Source organism: Galeopterus variegatus, unplaced genomic scaffold, assembly GCF_000696425.1.
Source record: "Galeopterus variegatus unplaced genomic scaffold, G_variegatus-3.0.2 Scaffold8, whole genome shotgun sequence".
In the NCBI taxonomy this organism is placed as follows: Eukaryota; Metazoa; Chordata; class Mammalia; order Dermoptera; family Cynocephalidae; genus Galeopterus; species Galeopterus variegatus.
Genome location: NW_007726119.1, coordinates 355,226 through 378,525, shown reverse-complemented (window position 1 = coordinate 378,525; position 23,300 = coordinate 355,226). Strand labels below are relative to the sequence as shown.

The window sequence follows — 23,300 nt, the reverse complement described above, 5'->3', positions numbered from 1 at the left end:
GGTCTGGTACAAGTAATGCCATAGGTTTTTGTTACTGACTCTTTGATCTATGGTAGGCGTCAACCACAGTCTCTCGAACACTTTCCATTTCCATTACCTACATTGAGCAAATAACAGCAAATATTCTCACTAAACATCATTTCCCCCAGTATAGCCAGTTTATAGCATAGAAACAAAGTTCCTGGATTCCACCAGAAACTATAAGCAGCATATGCAGAGAGGTAAAATAACAGCTACCCAAATGATTGCATTAAAGGAAATACTAGGGAGATCCTCTCATCATCTTATATGGCCAATGTAATTAATTTCATTGAATAAATGAATAAGTAAATGGATATATGATGAACAAGTAGTCATAAGCAGATGGCCCTGCATCATTCAATCTTCACTACTGTTTTTTCAGGTTATATGCTCTGCCACAGAAAATTTTCTTTGATAATTAAGGCCTATCCCAGACATTCCCATGATTCATACAGACATTCATTAGCCAAAGTAAAAACAATAATACTATGGCTGAATGTTGATTAGAGATAAGTCTATAGTCTGGCTAAATCTTAGCCTAGAGTCATGTAGAATTGCAAAACACCAACTATATTTCTTTATTAAATTTCTATATTGTTAGCAAAAGACCTTATTTTTACATAATGAGATGGGTCTCCTTAAAACAATTCCAAGTGAATCTTGATTAGCATACAAATTAAATTTCTCTCTGTTCTTGTTCTTGTACTACTGTTATTTCTGGAATGCCAGGATGTACTAATGTGAGCCTCCAGTACTTCAATATTTATTAATCAGAATGGAAACCCCTCTCATGAGTAGGTAGACACTAAAACCTAAAGCATTATAGAACAAAGGTCATTCTATTCTGAGAGTAAAGCAGGAATAGAATTTTTTTTTGCTTGAACTTTTGTTTATGTTTCCAATTATCCTAATAAAAAACTTCAGTGACAAATTCTCACAACTTAGAATAAAATGATTCTGGGCTTGGTCCATCTTTTCATTCCAAACTTGAATCTTGTGAATAATATTTTTTTAAAAAAGACAGAATCAAAAGCTACATATAAAAACAGGTATCACGAGATATTTCTACATTTGATTATTATTTGGAATAATTTACTAATTAGTAAACTACACAGCACATAGTTAAAGCACGTCTAGTTAAAAATACACTCCTTAATAATCTGCTGTGACATCTAAAAGTCCGCGTTTGGTTTTATGCAGTGGTTTCGAAATCACTGCCACATTTTGTTGCTATTATGGAGCCATTTTAGAATCAGTCAAAGAAGCTATGGAATCTCTCTTCATATAAATATTAAAAGGTACATACAATATATTTGTGTCATTTTAATAGTTTCTCATTGCCTGATACCCAGCCATAAACCTCCAGAGTTGCATGAATTCCAGGTTAAGAATCCCTGGATATAGGATTCCCAAACTCCCTCATTACAATGCAAATGATTCTGCTGAAGGAAGCACATCACAGATTAGTTCTCAGGAAACTATCTCTCAAGGTTTGAAAGCAGATCTAAGTTTCGGACTATTGAGGACCATGGAAGGACACTGTTATGAAGGAGACATACCCACAGCATTCATACCTAAATCCTTCATAACAACACTGGAGACCTATTTAAAAATACAGATTCCCACTCCTACCTTAGATATACACAAGCTGGTTGAAACAATGACCTGAACATACCATATTCTTTCATCTTTCTGTGCTTCTTGACGCAATTTCCTGTCTTGAAAATGATCTTCCCACTTTCTCTACCAGCAAACCTTTAACCCCTCAGGACCTCCCTCATCCCTCTGTTATTTCCCCGGCAGAGGTCATACCTCCTCCTCCTGCCCAGAGTCCAGGAGTCATAGCTCCATGAGAGCACTGACTACACTCCACTACAATGATTTATGTTCTTTTTCTTTCTCTTCTATGCTGTGTCTAATTCAACTTTGACACTTGTCTTAGTCTGTTCAGGCTGCTATAAAAAAATAGCGTAGACTGGACATAACTTCTCACTGTGTCCTCATGTGGTGGAACTCTCAAGCTAGCTCTCTGGAGCTTCTTTTATAAGGGCACTAATCCCATTCATAACTACTCCACCCTCATGACATAATTATCTCCCAAAGGCCCCACCTATTAATACCATCGCCTTAGGGCATAGGTCTCAACATATGAATCTTGGAGGGACACAAACATTCAGACCGTAGCATATGAATTGCTCAGCACAGAAACTAGTGCATAGTAGATTAGAAACTCATTTTCTGAATATATACCTGAGGTGGTAGCAGGCTTGCTTTCCACTAAGGGGCTGTATGAGTGGAATAGCATCCCCCCAAAATTCACATCTGAGGTCATCTTATTTAGAAATAGGTTCTTTGCAGATGTAATTAGTTAAGAACTTGGAGATGAACCATCCCAGATTCAGGGTGAGCCCTAAAACCAATAATTAGTGTCTTTATAAAAGAAAGAAGATTCGAACACAGAGAGAAGAAAGGAAGATAGCCACATGAATTCAGAGGCAAAGGTTGGAATGATGCCGCTACAAGCCAAGGAATGCCAAGAGCCACCAGAGGTTGGAAAAGGAAAGGAAAGATTCTTCCCTAGATCTTTTGGAGGGAGCATGGCACTTCTGACACCTTGAGTTCAGACTTCTAGCATCCATAGCTGCGAGAGAATAACTTTCTGTTGTTTTAAGCCACCACTTTTGTGATCATTCATTTTGGCAGCCCTAGGGTGGGAGGTACCTCAACTGTGGATCACTGGCAGTCAGCCACAGCTAAGGGGCAGCACGCACCTTGGAGACAGGCTCTTCGGAGAGAGAATGCTCCTGGGAAGGTTACCCGAAGGGCATCTGAGGACGAGCATAGCTTTCTCTCGGACATTTCCTAGCACTGGTCCTGAGTCACCTCTGGACAAAGTGCGATGATATTACTGCTAATTACAATTAGCTAATTGCTCCCTGGAGCCTGGACATCACTTCTTAACAGTGTCCCATCTTATGGTATCTGTAAAAGTCCAACCAAAAACATAGCTAGGAAGCAGACAAGTCATTAGCTAAGCAGCCAATCAGATGGAAAGTCAGAACAGAGAAAAGACACAAGGGAACCAATATAAATCAGTTGGTCTATTCCTTAATTAAATAATGAAAAATGTGCTCAAATTAGACTTACTCAGAGCCATCAACAAAATCTTAGTCTCATTAACAAAGAAAAAATATAATCCTGGGAAATGCCCTTCCTCAAAACATAAGATAATATGTACAGAAAAAAATACAACACAGACAGCAGTTAATTAGTGCTCTGTGGTAACAGAACCAAAAAGTATTTTATGATTAAATATTATCATGGTTAATTCCAGAAAATAAATGGCTAAATACAATCCTCCATATTATTCTTCAATCCAAAAATTACCTATGGTGAAAAAGCAAAACGTATATCTCAGACAGCCCCTTTTCTGGCCTCTTTGACAGTCTATTTCAGCCAAACTAAGTTCCATCTTGAACAAAAATCATGTTGTTAGCATTAGAATGTGCCTAAGATTGTTCACTGTTCAAGAATCCCTCTGCGCTCCCATTTTCCCTACCCACCCCTCCTCCCCTGCCTCACTTCCTCCCCACCTATTAACAGAACATCGGGAAAAGACCCCACACGACAGTAAGTTTTGTGCAACTTTGAAGCACTCCCTAAAGCCCTGTTTGCTCAGTGGGAAGTAGGGCAGAAACTGAAGTGTCCACCCTTCTGCTCAGGGCTGTGCCCATTATCCAACCCTGCAGCGCAGTGACTCTGAATGCGGCTGCACAGCAGAATCGCCCAGGGAGCTTTTAAAATTCCTGATGCCCAGGCTATAACACAGACAAATTAAATCAGGAACTTGGCAATGGTATTTTTAAATACTTCTACAAACTCTAAGTGTCCTCAGCTCCTCTATGAATTCTTTAAGGGCAAAGCTCACATGACTTAGAGCTCTCCCACTCAGTTGTCACACTGAGTCTGAAATATGTATAAACATTTTTCCTGTTTCCTCTGACCATCTTCCTTCAGTTCTCATTTGGCCCCCTCTCAAAACTCAAATCTGGCCAAATACGACCTCCTCAGAGAGGTTCCCTGACTATTGTACCTAGAACAGCCACCAAACTCCACCTCAGCCACTCCATCACGTTCACATCCTTCTTATAGCACTAACCCACATGATTTGCTTTCTGGTTTTTCTCTTCCCAAACCCACTAGAAGCTCTATGACATCAGTTTCCTTGTTTGTTATACTGTCCCCAGCACCTAGAATGGTTCTAGGCACATAGTAGAAGCCCATTAAATACGTGTTCACAGATAAATGAATGGATATTGATCTATGATGAATATTGATCTATGTTTTCTCTATTCTGTGTCCTTGAGGTCACTGGTATATCATCTACTTAAACTCTTATGATCCATTAAAATTGTATATTAGTTTAAATTTAACAAATTTCATTTATGCTATGTTAACTGTCTCTCACAACAACATTTTAGAGGAAATAGAGCAGTTATTACAATACCATTTTTACAGACAACAAAATTGAGGGTCTAAAGAAATTAAAGGAAAATACAAATCTCTCTGGGGACACATAAACGCTAAGTGGTGTGAGAACATCTGCTCAGCGAGGGTGTCATGAAGCTCACAGCTGGAGAGTGGCTGACTCGATAAAGCTGTAGGTGTTGATGGAAGGCACGATATTGGCAGCATGTGCAAGTCCCTCAACCCCCTAAAAAAAAAAAAACGATGCCTGCCTCTTATATAACAACAACCAGTTACACTCAAGAGGATAAGTTCTGCGTTCTTTCTTGCCAACACAACACAGACTGCCAGGAAATTCATCAGATGAAGAGGTTAGAGACCTTTCCAGGCACTGTATACTCTATATTTTCTTGCATTTTTTCCACATGCCTTTTAAGCTCCTTTGGTAAACTATTGAGCAATATAGGGCCTTGGGAAGAAATCCTGGCAAAGGAGTAAACATCCTTGTAAGGAATGACCTCAAAATATTTGTTTCCATCCCTGGGACCATCCTATCCTTAAACAGCTCACCAATATACTATGCCAGAGCATTTGGTATTATTTACCAGCATGACTATTTTGAATGGCAAAGAGGTCAAAATTATTTAGAAACTGAAATAGGAAGCTAAAGAATCCTGCCTTTCCTCCTTTATTCACATAAAAGGCATCACATGAGAAATAAATATTTATGGAGAATCAAAAGCTCATCCACCTTAATTGTTACATGTCAATCGAAAGGATGCCATCACTGAAGGATATATTACTCCATAACTCAAACAGACACTTGGTGGAAGGCAGTCTGAAAGAATCATGGGTTAGCTGCATGGTTTTCAGGAGAAGTCATCAGCTCCCTGTCTATCTAGGTAGCTCTGCAAAACCAGACACAAAGCCTGCTATGAAGGTGGTCAGAACTGACAGCCATGGGGTCCATGAGGGCAGATATAAGATGCAGGGATCCATGTGAGTCAGAACACAGAGCCACGTTCACTTACAGCAGAGAGAGGTGAAACAAAGAGAAAGCAGACTTACCGAGCTAAGTTCAAAGTCATCAAGAAGGGTTTTGCTGCCATTTTAGCTGGGAACTCGTGCTCACCCCATACCAGTGACCCCCTCTCTCACCTCACTACTGCAAGCTGCTCCTCTGCCATTTAAAACATGTAGGCATGGATATACACACCCAATATCTAGATAATACGCACTTCAAAATGCTGATCTGACTGCAAAACAGTTGACATTTTAATACTTTGTGTATATGAATGACTTTGAATAAAACAATTTTGGATTTGTGTTTGTCTTCTCATATTCGGTCAGTAGACAAGTACATATGGTTTGAGGTGCACGAAGGAGTAAAAAAGGCACATGAGAGGATGCAAAAGTATTTGTCCTGTTTGCAGAAAGATGTGGACCTTGATAACTTTAGTGACGTTAAACTCGGCATTGATGCAATAGAATGGCATTAAGCATGGTTAACCTAGCATTTCTATGACATCATTTTAGTGTGATTACAATCCTTACAATGTGTGGATGTGTCCTTCTTACCAATAATTAACCTCATGAGACAATTATGAGAAGGAGAGCTCTGCCAAGAAGTTGCTTTTTCTGACTCAAACCTATCACAACATGGAGGGAGGGCAGTGGTTCCCACCATCTTCCTACTCTTTATACATCATCAAAAGCAAGTTTGCTTCCTGTTCTTTACGTAAGTCATTCCCTTCTTAAGTCAGTGTTTCTGCCCATGCTGTTTTCTCTACCTGGAGTGCCCTTTTTTCCTAAATCATTACCTGTCCCCTGCTTCATCCCTGCAGACTCAATTTTAACTTCACTCATTTCATGAACGCATATTTGCACCCAAATAGAACAGTAATATCTTCCTCCTCTGACTCTCAAGACACTCAATCCCTTCTTCCAGCATACCTTCACATTCATCACAAAAGCTTAGCAAGGGGGTCAGCAGACTTCTTCTGTAAAATTCTAGACAGTAAATATTTCAGGTTTTGTGGGCCACACTTTGTGGCAACTACTCAACTTTGCCATTATGTCAAGCAGCCATATTTAAAGAAATAAGCATGGCTATGTTCCAATAAAACTTTATTTAAAAAAAGGGAATGCAGGCCTACTGGCCCTAATTTCCTGACCCCTGGTTTAGCAAGGAGATACACAGTAGGTTGATCAATAAATATTAGTTTTACTAAATTTGATAACCAACATCATTTATGAAAATATAATGCATACAATGTCTATATGCTATAGTGTGAACATATATTGAATATCTACATTCATTCTGCAACTATAGCAAAATGAACAGCCCTATTAATTTTTATAACATCTTTTGGGTCCAAGTGGGAAATCTTGTGGTTCTGATGAGTTAATGACCCTGAAAGCTAAACTAAGTGATGACACTTTGCCTCATTGATTTTTTTATTAAAAAGGGTATCTGTTGAGGCTATAATTCCATGCAGATTACAGCTGATAACCAGACAAGATTGATTCCCACTAAAAGTATCTGGTTTGTCTATTTATATTAAAATTAGGTAAATAACTGCTAGAGCCCCACACTACATCCCGTACTATGATTTTAATGTGGGATTGTTTTAATAGAAATAAATATATAATTATAGTGACAAAATTGTCATAGTTATCACGTATCTCATTTTAAGCTTGCTTAAAGAAATTGGGATTTAATTCATGTCCAATTTTCTATTTTCATTTCAAATGGATTTTGACAATATTTTCTGCAGTCTTTACCAGGAAGTTTTCTTAGCTAAAGAATTTTACTGGTTTTCAATTTACCACATAAAAGTGAGCAAAATGTAATAAAAATTGTCTATTTATTTGGATCAATTCCCATCTTTGATACAAAATGTTCTGTTGCCATAGATAAAGATTGTTGACTGGAACACACACAGAAAGTACTAACTCTGTCTTATTTGGTGGTGGTACAGTTTTCTGGATTACAGATTAGAAAAATCTTGACTAATTCAAAAAATATCATGTTTATTTTCCATTGAATTATTTTCTACCATATTTTAAAAATATAAAAAAATATTACATTCAGCTTTTGAATTTCTTTTCCTCCCTATTCTATTGAATATGAAAATATCAAGAATAAAGGCAAGATTTTTAAAAGAGGGAAAATAATGAACATAAATAATTATCCACTGGAAAGAGGAGTCCCTGAATAATAACCTTGTATGAGACCTTCTATTCTATTTAACATGGCTCTTTTCCATTCTCTTTAGCAATTCCTTTTAATGTATGCAAATTATATCTTCAGCAAATGCTGCTTCTTCATATGACTGAGAGATTTAATACTGGATTTAATCAGAACCTTCAACTAGACCATCATTTCTGGGCACCTGCACCTTTGGCCATCTTTAGGAGAATACACAATGTCCCAACAAAGAGAAGTCCAAGCACACAATGAAGAGAGAGAAAGGATGCTGGAGGAAATCTATTTAGTTCTCCCTTAATCCCATTCATTTTTTTGTCTCAGCTATGTTTAATGAAATCATAATAAATAATAATTATATTTCTGAGGTTTTGTGCAATGTGAGATGCATTTAAGTTTAAGACATTCTAATAAATTTTTCTGAGTACAAGAAAGCAAATAATAAACAATTTTCTATATTCTTATATACCTTATTACTATCATGGGTCATTACACAGAAATAGAGCATATAAAGCCATAATAGTGAGCACCAGATATTCAAAGTGTCCTTAGAGATGCATGGAAACCTCCCTGGTGGTCCACAGAATGATTTCTTACAACTTAATGTCTATAACAAATGTCTATGACAAAGTGCAGACTTTCGCTTCTGACATGATTCACCAATTCATTTATATTTCTCCCCAGTTTGGTGCACACTAAAAGCAGGACCACTCCTCCTGGATAAGAAAGAGTTAAAAATTTAATTTTGCAGGGTCATTTCCTTATTATCTTTGGCTTTGGTCCATAAAAACTACGTCTGAAATGCCATGATTAGTGCTGGCAGATGTACTGGCAGGTGTAGTGAGTCAGTCCACCTTAACATTCAGAATAGAGGAAATCTGAACCCACTTGCTTTCTCAAAGTAGTACTGGAAGAACACTCTGTGGTTCCCTTGTCACTTGAACACTCAGTGCATTTCCTACTGGAGCTAACTTACAATAAAACAGCTAATTAGGCCACGGAGGATTTTAAAAATATAATAAAAATCACTGTATGTGGTATGGTGCTTAACTGAAAATGTTTGGGAGGACTTCCAACTTTTTAACTTTCTTCTGTTCCAAATAAATAACATCTTTTTAAACATGAATAAGAAAAATAATGAGTCAGTTGTTCATAATCACATACAGTAAAAAACACAAAAGCTAAAAAAAACCCCAAATATGCATCAAGAAAACTACTCTGATAAATAAAAACAGAAAAATTTAAAGATGTGCTTTGCCAATAAAAGGGAGAGAGAAATTATTACTTCAACTGAAAAACCTCCAGATGGTAGAAATTTGGCATGCAATTATTCTTTGAAAGTATGCTCCTAGGAAAGAGAATTGAAAAAAACTTGCTTAATTCATTAATTAAATCATGTTAATTGATAAAAATGAGAACATGGTTTCTATTTTCTAGAAGTTACAATATTAAACAATTAGCCTTAATTTATCATTCTTCCTCCATTTCACACCTTCCCTTAAGGGGCTGTATGGTTAACGTGTTTAAGGAACTAAAACATATGCAATACCTCTTAGAACAAGTCTGATAAAAGAAAAACAAAGGGCACAGAGGACAGACAACAAAAGCACATGGGATTGCAGTACCAAACAAAAAGATGACTTAGACACAAGAACAAATGATGATCAAAGAAGGCAAATACTGCAAACACAAGCCTCTGAATAATAATGCCTGCAAATAAATCATTTGTTTTGATGATAATAGAAGTCAATGAAAGGAGTTTGATAAATGGCAAAATTTATAACCCTAAGAGCAAAATACATTAAGAGCTAACTGATTATTTAAATTGTCACTACTGTTGGGTGAAAGAACCTCTCTTATGCTCCTGGTAGGAGGGGATACTGGTACAATTTTTCTAGATAGTATAAATTGGGCATTTTCTGTTCAAAAGATTTAACCTATTTTTATTAAATTAGATGTATACATTCCACATCCAGGAATTAATACTAAGTATTTGTGTACAAATTCTGCTACAAGAATGTAATTATGAATGAAATTATGGCATTTAAAACTTGAACAAAATAGGAGACAATATAGATGTCTTCTAAATGAGATTTGGTTACATTACTTTGCAACAACCATATAATGCAGTGCTATGCTATTACAGTATTTCAATGATTTTGCAGAATTATATTTGTAACAGAAATACATTTATTATATATTGTTCGGCAAATTGCCATGCTAAAGGAACCTGTAAATTATCTAAAACAATAGCTCTGGAGTCAGAGGGACTGTATTAAAAGTTTGACCCACCCAACAAGCAGATGTCAAGAAGTACTTGGGAACCTCATCAGCCATAGGCAGCCCCTGCCACTGCCACAGACACTGCTGCTGCATGGATGGTCCACCACAGTCACTGTCACAGCCACTCTTCCCACAAAGGTGGCTTGTCACCACAGCAGCAGCCACCACTTCTGTACAGGCAGCCCACAGACCATTTGACTGCACTGACACAAGGACAGTCACCAGTGGAGCTCAGGGAAAGAGTGAGCAAGCACAGATTCGAGACCCAGTGGCCCAACCCACAGTGGGAATTATGCCACCACACATGGCAGCACATCTGGGGGTGGGAGGTACATGTGCAGCCCACATGACTGCCTTGATCCAGGGAGAGACACAGAACCCCTGGAGAGTGCAGAAACCAGAATATACAAATAGAGTGAGGAAGAAAATTCCCAACCACCACCAACTCATCCCACAACCAGGGGAAGAAAGGATGCAGAAAGAGCCTCTGCTTGTAGAAACAAGAAAAAGAAACCCCACCCAGGGTTTCTGAGAGCTTAAGCAGCAGGGTTTGAGAAAAGGCATTGAAAACCATTCAAACTGAAGAGTTCCAATATACCCCCAGTGCATCCATCAGGGTCACAGAACACTAGCCAGGGTGCCAACAAATCCATCCATGGTCACCCACACCAGCCAAAGAGCAACAGGGTACAAAGGTGCTTCTCCCAAGAATTCAAGTGCTCACCCACACCCCTGATGAACCAATACAGTGTCACTAACCTCAGCAAGGTTTCACTAAGTGTCCCAGTCCCTGGGCCACAAAGGCACTCACATACAACTCCAACACTGAATATGGCTAAGAATACACATGGAGACTACACTAATGTGTCTACCCAGAACCAGTACTAAAACACCCTACTCAAAGATCAATATAAAGCACTTCCTACAGGAGGAAGTCTCTCTCCTCAAAGCCCACTCCAGAGTAACAAAAGAAGCAACTGCTTACCAGATGAGCATACATCAACATAGAGATACTAGAAATATGAAAAGAAAGAAAATACGACACCACCAAAGGAATACAATAATTCTCAAGTACCAGATCCCATAGAGCATGAAACACTTGAAATGACTGAAAAGGAATTCCAAGTAACAATCTTAAGGAAACTCCATGAGATATAAGAAGACCCAGTTAGACAACACGATGAAATGAGAAAAAGTATCCAGGGTATAAAGAAAATTACGAAGAGATTAATACCTTAAAAAAAGAATGCAGCACAACTCCTGGAACCTAATTAACTCAACAAAATAAAAAAATACGTCTGAGTGTAAGCAGCAGGATAGAGCAGGCAAGAGAAAGAATTTCTGATCTTGAAGATGTCTTTTCAAAATAACCCAGAAAGACAAAAAAATTTTAAAAAGAATTTAAAAATATGAAGAGAATCTAAGAGCTAGCAGAAAACCTTAAGCACACAAACATGCAAATCATTAGTGTTCTGTAAGGATAAGAGAAAAGAAAAGGCACTGAAAACCTATTCGATGAAATAATAGCAGAAAACTTCCCAGGTATATAGGGAAGACATAGACTTTCGGATCCAGGAGCCTCAAAAATCCCAAAACAGATTCAATTCAAAAGGTCCTCTCTGAGACACATTATAGTTAAACTAACAAAACTCAAAGACAAAGATAGAATATTAAAAATAGCAAGAGAAAAGCACTAAGTCACCTATAATGCAGTCCCCATCAGACTAAGAGCAGACTTCTCAACAGAAATTCTATAAGCTAGAAGAGAATGGGATGATATATTCATAAAATTAGAAGAAAAAAAAATCTACCAACAAAGAATACTATACTCAGTAAGGCTATCTTCAGAAATGAGGGAGAAATAGTTCACCTCCCAGACAAAAACAGCAGGAATTCACCATGACAAGATGAGCCCTACAAGAAATCTTCAAGGGAGTCCTGCATCTGGAATCTGAAAAATGATAACCACTACCATGAATACACAAGAAAGAGTAAAACCCTCTGGTAGAACACAAATGCAATCTTACCACCTCAAATAACTGACAAACACCAAAGACAAACAATAAAGGAGAAGAAAGGAATAAAAGATATTTAAAACATCAAAATGAAAATTGGTAAAATGCCAAAAGTGAGACAATACCTTTCAATAATAAACCTAAATGTAAGTGGATTCAATTAGCCACTCAAAAGACAGACTAACTAAAAATCTAGACCCAACTACATGTTGTCTTCAAGAGACTCACCTCACCTGTAAAGACACACACATAGACTAATAGTGAAGGGGTGGAAAAAGATACACCATGCAAACGGAAACCAAAACCAAGCAGGAGTAGCTATTCCTATATTGGATAAAATAGATTTTAAACCAAAAACCATAAAAAGAGACAAAGAAGGCCATTATATAATGATAAAGGGATGTATTCAGCAAGAAGACATAACAATCATAAATATATATACACCCAACACTAGAACACCAAGATACATAAAGCAAACACTATTAGACATAAAGAAAGAGATAAACCCCAATATGATAATTGTTGGGAACATGAACATTCCTCTCACAGCATTGGACAGATCATCTAGCAACAAATCCATAGAAAAACACAGGCTTTACATTTTAGACCAATTGGACCTGGCAGATATCTACAGAACATTTGATCCAACAACTACAGAATATACATTCTTCTCATAAGCACATGAAACTTTCTCCAGGATAGGTCATGTGTTAGGCCATATATCGAGTTTCAACAAATTTTTTAAAAACTGAAATCATTTTAAGCATCTTTACAGACCACAACAGATTAAAATTAGAAATCAATAACAAGTGAAACTCTATAAAGTATACAAATATATGGAAATTAAACAACATGCTCCTGAATGACCAATGGTCTAAAAAGAAATTAAATAAGAAATCAAAACTTTCTTGAAACTAACTAAAATAAAGACACATCATACCTAAACCTGTGGGAACTGCAAAAGCAATACTAAGAAGGAAGTTTATTGCAATAAATGGTTACATCAAAAATTAGAAGGATTTCAAATAAACCTAACACTACACTTCAAAGAATTAGAAAGACAAGAACAATCCAATCCTAAAGTTAGTAGACAGAAAGAAATAATTAAGATCAAAGCAGAACTAAACGAATTAGAGACCCCCCAAAAATGACACCAATGAAACAAAAAATTGCTTTGGGGGGAAGATGAAAAAAATAGACAAGCCATTAGCTAGGCTAACTAAAAAAAGAGAAAACACCCAAATAACAAAAATCAGAAGTGAAAAAGGAGACATTACAATCAATACCACAAAAATACAAAGAATCATTAGAGACTATTATAAATGACTATACACAAATAAATACAAAAACCTGAAGTGCATAAATTTCTGGACACATACAAACTACCAAGACCGAACCAAGAAGCAATAGAAAACCTGAACAGACCAATAACAAGCAATGAGATCAAAGCAGTAATCAGCAGACTACCAACAAAGAAAAGCCTGGGACCAGATGGCTTTATTGCTGAATTCCACCAAACTTTTTAAGAGGAATTAATAATAATTCTCTTCAAACTATTCCTAAAAAACCAAAAACAGAGGCCACTCTCCCAAACTCACTCTATGAGGCCAGCATCACCCTGATACCAAAACCAAACCAAGATACAACAACAAAAAAAAACCTACAGGCTGATATCTCTGGTGAACATAGATGCAAGAATGATGGAGTTTGGATGTGCTGTCCCCTCCAAAACTCATGTGGAAATTTGATTTCCGATGTGGCAGTGTTGGAAACTGATTGAGTCATGGGGGCAGATCCCTCATGAATGGATTAATGCTGTCCCTGGGGGAGGAGAGGTAGTGAGTGGGTTCTCGCTCTGTTAGTTCCCACAAGAGTTTGTTTTTTATAGGACCCTGGAACCTCCTCTCTGTCTCTCTCGCTTCCTCTAGCCTTGTGATCTGCTTGTACCCACTGGCTGCCTGCCACTTTCCGCCATGAATAGAAGCACCCTGAGGCCCATGCCAGATGCAGCTGCCCCAGAATCGTAAGCCAAATAAACCTCTTTTCCTTATAAATTACCCAGTTTCAGGTATTTCTGTTATAGCAACACAAAAAGGACTAATAAAAACAATCTTCAACAAAATATCAGCAAATAGAATAAAGCAATATCAAATAAATTACATACCATGATCAAGTGGGATCCATTCTAGGGAAGCAAGAATGGTTCAACATAAGCAAATCAATAAATGTGATACACCACATCAACAAAATCAAGGACAAAACCCATATGGTTATCTCAATAGATGCAGCAACAGCATTTGACAAAAGCCAACATCTCTTTATGATGAAGACTCTCAGCAAATTGGAAATAGATGCAAAGTATCTCAACACAATAAAAGCCATATACAAAAAACCAGCCACCAATATCATCATGCATGGGGAAAAGCTTTCAGAACTAGAAGAGGAATGAGAAAAGAATGCCTATCATCACCACTCTTATTTAACATAGTATTGGAAGGATTAGCCAGAGCAATCAGGCAAGAGGAAGAAATAAAGGGTATCTAGATTGGAAAGATAAAGTCAAACAGTCCCTGTTTGCAGATAACATGATTTCATATATAGAAAAACCTAAAGACTCTACAAAAACACTCTTATAGCTGATAAATGATTTCAGTAAAGTTGCAGGATACAAAATCAACATGAAAAATCAGTAATGTTTTTATATTGAATAAGCAACTAGCAGAAAAAGAAATTAAGAAAGCAATCCATTTAAACAACAGTTGCCAAAAAAAAAAAAATCTACAAATCAATTTAACCAAGGAGGTAAAAGATCCTTACAATGAGATCTACAAATCACTGCTGAAAGAAATTAAAGAGGATAGAAAAAGATGGAAAGATATGCCATGCTCTTGGATTGGTAGAATTAACATTGTGGAAATATCCATACTCTCCAAAGCAATTCAATGCAATCTCTATCAAAATACCAATGACACTCTTCACAGAAATAAGAAAAACAAGCCTAACATTCATGCAGAAAAACAAAAGAACCTGAATAGCCAAAGCAATCCTGAGCCAAAGAAATAAATAAATAAAGCTGGAGACATAACACTACCTGACTTCAAATTATACTATAAAGCTATGGTAACCAAAACAGCATGGCACTGGCATAAAAACAGACAGTCAGACCAATGGAACAGAACAAAGAACCCAGAAATCAATCCACATACTTAAGCTAATTGATTGATCTTTGACAAAAGCAACAAGAATATACACTGGGAAAAGACTGCACTCTTCAATAAATTGTGCTGGAAAACTGGACATCCATATGTGGAAGAATGAAACTAGACCCATATGTCTCACCATGTACCAAAATCAACTCAAAATGGATTAAAGACTTAAATATAAGACCTGAAAATATAAAAATTGATCTTTGACAAAAGCAACAAGAATATACACTGGGAAAAGACTGCACTCTTCAATAAATTGTGCTGGAAAACTGGAAATCCATATGTGGAAGAATGAAACTAGACCCATATGTCTCACCATGTACCAAAATCAACTCAAAATGGATTAAAGACTTAAATATAAGACCTGAAAATATAAAACTCTTAAAAGAAAACATAGGAGAAACACTTCAGGAAGCAGGACTGGGCTAAGACTTTATCAATAAGATCCCAAAAGTACAGGCAACAAAAGAATAAATAAATAAATGAGATATCAAACCAAAAAGCTTCTGCACAGCAAGAGAAAAAAATAGCAGAGCAAAAAGATAACCTATGGAATGGGAGAAAATACTTGCAAAATATGTATCTGAAAAGGGATTAATATCCAGAATATACAAAGATTTCAAAAAACTTAACAGTAAAAAAACGAGTAACCCAATTAAAAAATGGGCAAAGGAGCTGCACAGGCATTTCTCAAAGGAAGATATACAAATGTTCAACAGACACATGAAAAAATGTTCAACATCACTAAGCACCAGGGAAATGCAAATCAAAACCACATTGAGATGTCATCTAACTCCTGTTAGGCCATTATCAAAAAGACAGAGTAACAAATGCTGGCAAGGATGCAGAAAAAGTCCACCTACGCTGTTGGTGGGACTGTAAATTAGTGCAACCATTACAGAAAACAGTATGGAGGTTTTTCATACAACTACAGATGGAACTACCATACAATCCAGCAATTCTACTTCTGGGTATATACCCAAAGGAATGGAAATCATCCTGTTGAAGGGATACCTGCATTCCCATGTTTATCGCAGGTCTATTTACAATAGCCAAGAATTGGAATAAACCTAAATATCCATCAACAGATGACTGCATAAGGAATTACACAATGGAGTACTACTCTGCCATAAAAAAGAAAGAAGTTCTGCTATTTGCAGCAACATGGATGAATTTAGAGAAAATTATCTTAAGTGAAATAAGCCAGGCAAAGAAATAGAAGTACCACATATTCACACTCATAAGTGGGAGCTAAATAAAGTAAACAAAGAAAGAAAGAAAGAAAAACAGATACAATGATCACAATAATTCATTTAACTTTCAAAAGGAAAGAGGAGAACTGAAGCCAACAGTGGTGGGAAAGGGGAAGGGAGAGAGGGTGTTAGTGAGAAATCGGTGAAAGGCCATAAAAAAATGATTCAATTTATAAGGTTGAATATACTGGAATATACTAATTATCCTGATTTGTGCATCACATATTGCACACAAGTATTGATATTCAATGCTGTATCCCACGGGTATGTACAGTCAATTATGTTTTAATAAAAAAAGAGAAAGAAATCAGATCACTGGTTGTCAGGGTCTGAATGTTGAGGGTGGGGAAGGATTGTCTACAATGGTATAAGGAAACTTTGTGGGGGAATATCAGAATATTCTAAATACTTCTTGTGGTGGCAGGCTTATGACTATATAGTTGTCAAATTTCATTGAACTATATATGAGAAGGATTACATGTAAATTATACCTCAGTAAGCCTGACTCAAATAATTTGGAAGAAATTAAGGAAAGTATATAAGTCCTAGATAGAAATATTTTCATAAAAGAAGTCTCCTTAACAATTCTTCACCTAAATTAGGAAGTTTTGCTGCTGTGTCTTAATAAGTGAGCTTAATAAATAAATTTATTAGTTCACTGATATTGTGGAAGATAGGCAAAGCAGGATTTTGGCTACAACTCCAGAGAGTCCAGTTTTTAAGAGCTGTCAATTAACTAGAATTAACAGGTGAAAGACTTGTAGGAAGAACCCACACAATGTGATAACACTTCTCAACTTGCAATACTATGTTTTAAATGGTTCTGAGAATAACTTTCATTATTTTTATAAAAACGCCCCCTAAGTTATTCTCCTTCCTTCAAGACATAATGATCACACTTAGTCATCACCAGCAGAAGCGACTAATCTAATTTAATTTTAATTTCCAGTGAAAAAATATGCTTTCACCTGGTCCCTGAAGAAGTTCAGTACATTCTACCAGGAAACCAGGAGGGTTTTTATTGTATGTTTGTTTGTTTTGGTTTGGTTTGGGTTTTGCCCCAGCTGGAGTGCTGACGAGGCTCTCAGGCTTGAGAACTGAGGGGCCTTGTAATTGCTTTCCTCACTCATGTAACCACAGCTGCAGTTTTCATTCAAAAATTGCAAAACTAATCCTTTAAAAGTTTTCCTACTGGCTATTTGCTTCAAAACACCCAGTGCCAGTGAATTTGCAGATGTAACACTGCCAGAAAGGAATGGTCTGCTCATTGGTCTGAGCACCATGGCTGTCATAAATCCTTGGTTTTCATTCTCAAAAATCTTCTACTTCATTATGGTTTCCTGGGAAATCACATCACCCATTGATACCTCCATTTCTCTGTGAGGAAACTAGAGAAGCTTATTATTTACTTGGAAATTACTGCCAGAGGACTGTCAAATGGTAAACGTTACTAGACCTTCTTTTAGTTGCACTTATAGGTATGTTGTTAACATAGATGTTCTAAAATTACATAAAAATTTTAAAATATACTGTTAATAATAATTGGATGGATATGTTATTGATATAGGTATTCTAAAGATTATACAAAACTTATAAACTCTGATAGTCTTCATGTGACACTATCAGTCATGACGCTGATTGTTATCTTAAGGAGCTGTATGTCATAGAAATAGTCAAACTTCATTGTTAATTACTCATTCTAATAAGCTTTCATCAGATTTTAACTATAAAATTCTAAGTCTCTGTCATCCACAGTTTTGATTTTTCTGTAAGCAGATTCATAGAAAAGACTAACAAGTTCACTAACTTTTAGATCAATAGAAAAATGAAAAATTTTCAAAACTATATTAAAAAATCTGATGGTATTATAAAGCTGCCGATCAAGATCAAGGCAAAAGAAAAATTAATTACATAAGGTTAAATAACTGATAAAGATAATGCTACTATTTTCTGGAATTATAAAAAAAAATTAAAAATCATGTATTCAACCCATTTTTAATAAAATAAACTTTAAATATATTCTACTACTTAAAAATGGTAGCTAAATAAGTTAGCAAATCTCAAGAAAGACAGAAAACAAATTTAAGTTTGAAGAACAAACCTAGTCAGAGTTCATTTAAGATGGACATATGAGATGCACGGTCCACAAAAATTTTCTTGCACTTGTATACATTCAAAAATTGGGACAAATGAAAACTGTGGGTACATGTATACACTTAAAGTGACTGTGTATGTTTGAGAGATATTTTATATGTTGTTCTTATTTTTCCATTATATAATTTGCCATTTTTTTAGCCTCAAAATATGAAAGCATTTGTTAAAGAAGTTTAAATTTTGTCCCTTTTGTTTTTTTGGTTTGAAATATAAGTACATATCCCTATTGGTTTTTATTGTATTTACTTCTACTAGTGACATAACCATTTGAAGTTTTAATAATTTTAAAGAATGTGAGTCCCTTAACTTAAATAATGGCTTAAGATATCAGACCTCCCTGTGCTTTATTACTTTAGGGTAGTAGCAAAAATCAGAGTACCTAATCTTTTCTAAAGTGTTTGTAACTGGAAAAGGATTCTTAAGAACAAACATCTACTTTGAGATAAAGTTATTTTCTTTCCCTCCCAAGGTTTTCAGTTTAGAATGGAATTGTCCCCAGTATTATAATAAATTTTTTAAAACATACATTGATTTTTTTTTATAAAAAAGCACTGATTCGCCTTTCTGTGTTCATTGTTTTTACAAGGCTGGGCAAAATAGTTAAAGCTTTTTGTAAATGTAAAATAATAATGTAAAATGTTTTTAAAATTTAGAGACAAATGAAAAACCATTGACTGGTATGTGTATGTATTTAAAGTGATTTTCTATGCTTTAGAACTGAAAAATATAAAGGAAATATATTTATTTTTGCTGGAGATTATAAGTGTGGGTAAGTAACAGCAGTCTGAGAGGTACTAATTTTTAATCTAAAAAAGCATGATAGGCTTTATAAGCACTTTAATGACAATATTATTAATACAGGTAGACAGTGGTCCCTGTCTGGGATTATTGTTGAAAGATGGGGTTAGTCAGAAATAATTCTGAGATTAAAAAAAGTTCCTTCTACCCATATCCTAAACCCTATTTATAATCGTTAGGGAAAAATACTGTATATGAAAAAATACTTATGGTATAAATAATCTTGGAGACTTTGGAGAGTTTGCTACATAAAGAATACTATAAGTTATCAAAGACAATAAGTATTGGCAAGGATGTGGAGAAATTAGAACCTCCACACACTGTTGGTGGAAACGAAAAACATTGTAGCCACTTTAAAGAGAGTCTTGTAGTACCTCAAAAAGTTAAACATACTCATAGAATTACCACTTGACCCATCAATTCCACTCATAGTTATATACCCCAAAGAAATAAAAACAGATGTCTCTATAAAAACATGTACATGAATAGGAGCCTTAATGATAATGGCCCAAAAGTAGAAATCACTTCAATATCCAAATGTCTATCAACTGGTGAATGAATGAACAACTGTAGGATATCAATACAATGGGATATTATCCAACCAAAATGAATGAAGTATTGATATATGCTACAACACTGGTAAATCATGAAAACATTATGCTAAGTGAAAAAAGCCAAACTCAAAAAGACCGCATATTTTATGATTCCATTTATATGAAATATCCAGAATAGACAAATCCACAGAGACTGAAAGTACATTAGAAGTTTCTAGGGGATGGGGGACTAGAGGATGGGGAGTGGCTGCTATAGGGTACAGGGATTTTTTTTTTTTGCGGTGATAAAATTTTTCTAGAATTAGAGAGTAGTGACAGTTGCATACTTCTGTGACTATATTAAAAACACTGAGCTGTATACTTTAAAAGGATGAATATTATGGTATTTAAATTATATCTTCATTTAAAAGTACATCTTTAAAAAATAAAAATGCAACATAAAATTAAATTTCTGATCTAACATTCAAGTAAAGGAAGTCTGTCTCCTTTTCCACTTTCTTGAACAAAATTTGTAATAATTTCAATTACTAGCTCTTCCAAAAGCATATTTCATATTAACTTTGCTATTCTCATGTGAGAGGTGAAATTGTATTTCTTATTTTGATAAATCAAAAATAACAAAACTGGTGTTCCTCTAGATGAATATTTCTTTCTCCTCCAATTTTCACTGACTGGTTCCAAGAGCACACCCGAGGCTACACGTCTTAGAAAAAAGCAAACACTTATCCATAGCTGTTTATACAATGCTTTTTCAAAAGCCAGCAATCTCCTCAAAATAATGCTATCAAGTTTCAAAAATGTTAGTGGACAACTAGATGGTCTCATTCAGAAAGCTTCAAGCAAATATCCAAACTGTGTTTTTTAATGTAACATTGAACTGAATTGAACATACCTCAAAGCTACCGTACATGGACAGAATGTGCAAATGCATACATGTGTATGCATGCATGTATGTGAGTGTAAGGCAGAGAAAGAAAACTATATTTCTCCAGGTACTCTCATCATACAAGAGGGGTTTATTATTAGTTCTGAAAAGACTAGTTGTTCCTCATTCAGGGATCTCAGCTATCTTTTAAATGAGATATATGTGAACACAATTCATCTGAGGCAGTGACAAGCCCAGGAGCCCTCACTTACCCCTTCCAGAGCACGGTAGATCGGAGTTTCCCTGACACTTCCTGATGCTCTCCTCAGCCGACAGCGGGCAGGAACGTGGGTGCTCACATTTTTTCCCATACCAGCCTGCTTTGCAGTCACATCTTCCACAATTACACTGCCCGTGACCTTCACAATGAGAGTAGTAAAAAAATCAAAAAGATATATATAAAGAAAATGAAGTCAGAATTGGTTTTCATTCTAAGAGTGAATATCACAAATGAGTCAGGATCTTAACACAGTATAAAATATTAAGGCAAAGGCACATTTTTCTCAAATTCTTAAATAACTGATTTATATCAATTGATCATGAAGTGTAAAGAGAAGGAATGACTACTGAGAAGATAGTTTAGTGGTAATCTATAAATATGAATCTATCAAAGTACAAATACATGTAATTGTACTGGTCTGTTGGGGTTTAAAAGGAGTATTTGACAATTAATTCATGTGGAGGACAGCCATAGAAATTTTAAAAAATTATTTTTGAAGCAGATTTTTTTTGTTTTTGTTTAATGAGCCAGTTAGCTGACTTTTATTGTTGAGGTCCCACAACCATAGAAAAATTGAGGGCCACAAACTGACAAAAAACAATGAAATCTAGATTTTGCTATGGAGTTGTATATGAGTTCCTTTTGTATTTAGAATATTAACCCCTTATTGGATATATGGTTTGCAAATATTTTCTCTCATTCCTTAGGTTCCTTTTTCATTTTGTTGGTTGCTTACTTTGCTGTCACAGAAACTTTTTAGTTCTGTGTAAACACACTTGTTTACTTCTGTTTTGTTACCTGTGCTTCTAGTATTACTTTAAAAAAAAATCAGCGCCAAAACAAATTTCATGGAGCGTTTCCCTTATGTTTTATTTTAGGAATTTTATTGTTTCAGGTCATATGCTTAAGTCTTTAATCCACTTCAAGTTGAGTTTGTGTATGGTGTAAGCTAAGCATCCAATTTCATTATTTTTACATGTGGATATCTTGTTTCCCAGAACGATTTATTAAAGAGACTATCTTTTCCCTACTGTGTATTCTTGGTGAATTAATTGAAGATTAGCTGACCATTTATGAGTGAGTTTATTTCTGGGCTATTCTTTTCCATTGGTCCATCTGTCTTTTTATCCTAATATCATGCTGTTTTGATTATTACAGTTTTGTAACATAATTTGAAATCATGAAATGTGATGCCTCCAGCATTGTTCCCCTTGCTCAAGACTATTTCACCTACTCAAGGTATTTTGTGGTTCCATACAAATTTTAGGATTTTTTTATTGCTGTGAAAAATGTCATGAGAATTTTGATAGAGATTGCATTTAATCTGTAGATCACTTTAGGTAGTGTGGACATTTTGACAATATTAAATTTTCTGATCCATGAACATGGGATATCATTTCATTTGTTTGTGTCTTCAATTTCTTTCATCCATGTTCTATAGTTTTCAGTGTACAGATCTTTCACATCCTTGGTTCATTTTATTCCTAAGTATTTTACTTTTTGACACTACTGCAAATGAGATTGTTTTCTTAATTTCTTTTTGGAAGGTTTGCTGAAAACGATCTTATCTTCTGGAGTCTCCACACTTTATTTTCATTCACTTTTTATCAGGCACTACATGCTTAGCCTAGAGATCCTTAGCTTAAAACCAGTGACCTGTGTTGAGTTCACAGTCCTCGAAGACTAACCTGGTATGTACAAAAGAGGTCAGGAAAGATATCAAATTCCTTTTCACATGGATACAGAGCTTGTAAAAAACTGTGATGAGCAGTGGTATATTATAGCAAAAAGGGACCTACATTATCAATCAAACAGTGGGTTCAAATCCTGGTTCTACTACCTACAGAGTGGGCTGGTCAAACGAAAGCCTCGTTGAGATTCAGTTTCTTCATTTTTAAATAAGACAGTAATACATTATCTATGCAGATTTATTGGAAAGTTCATTGTATACCATAAAATGCTACACAAAATTGAGCTATTATTATTTTTATTCAAGTCCACATATAATCAAGTAAAGCATGATCCTTTTCAACTAAACATTCCTTAACACATAAAAACATCTGAATACTCATCATTACAGATGAAAAATAAAGTAGATTTCTATAATTGTTGCAAAAATGCATGAAGAATTTTAGTGGAAGTGGAATTATACTTCTCTTTTTTTTTTTTTTTTTTTTTTTTTTTTTTTTTTTTTTT

The 23,300-nt window shown here is 35.5% G+C and overlaps 1 protein-coding gene across 1 annotated transcript in view; it reads right to left on the bottom strand.

Annotated features, from left to right (window-relative positions):
• Positions 1-23,300, bottom strand: part of ITGBL1 (integrin, beta-like 1 (with EGF-like repeat domains)) — a 240,745-nt gene that overhangs the window by 88,682 nt on the left and 128,763 nt on the right. Inside the window, exon 7 of the mRNA XM_008581734.1 lies at positions 21,097-21,243. Coding sequence (XP_008579956.1) covers positions 21,097-21,243 — 147 coding nt within the window. The remainder of the gene's footprint in view (positions 1-21,096; positions 21,244-23,300) is intronic.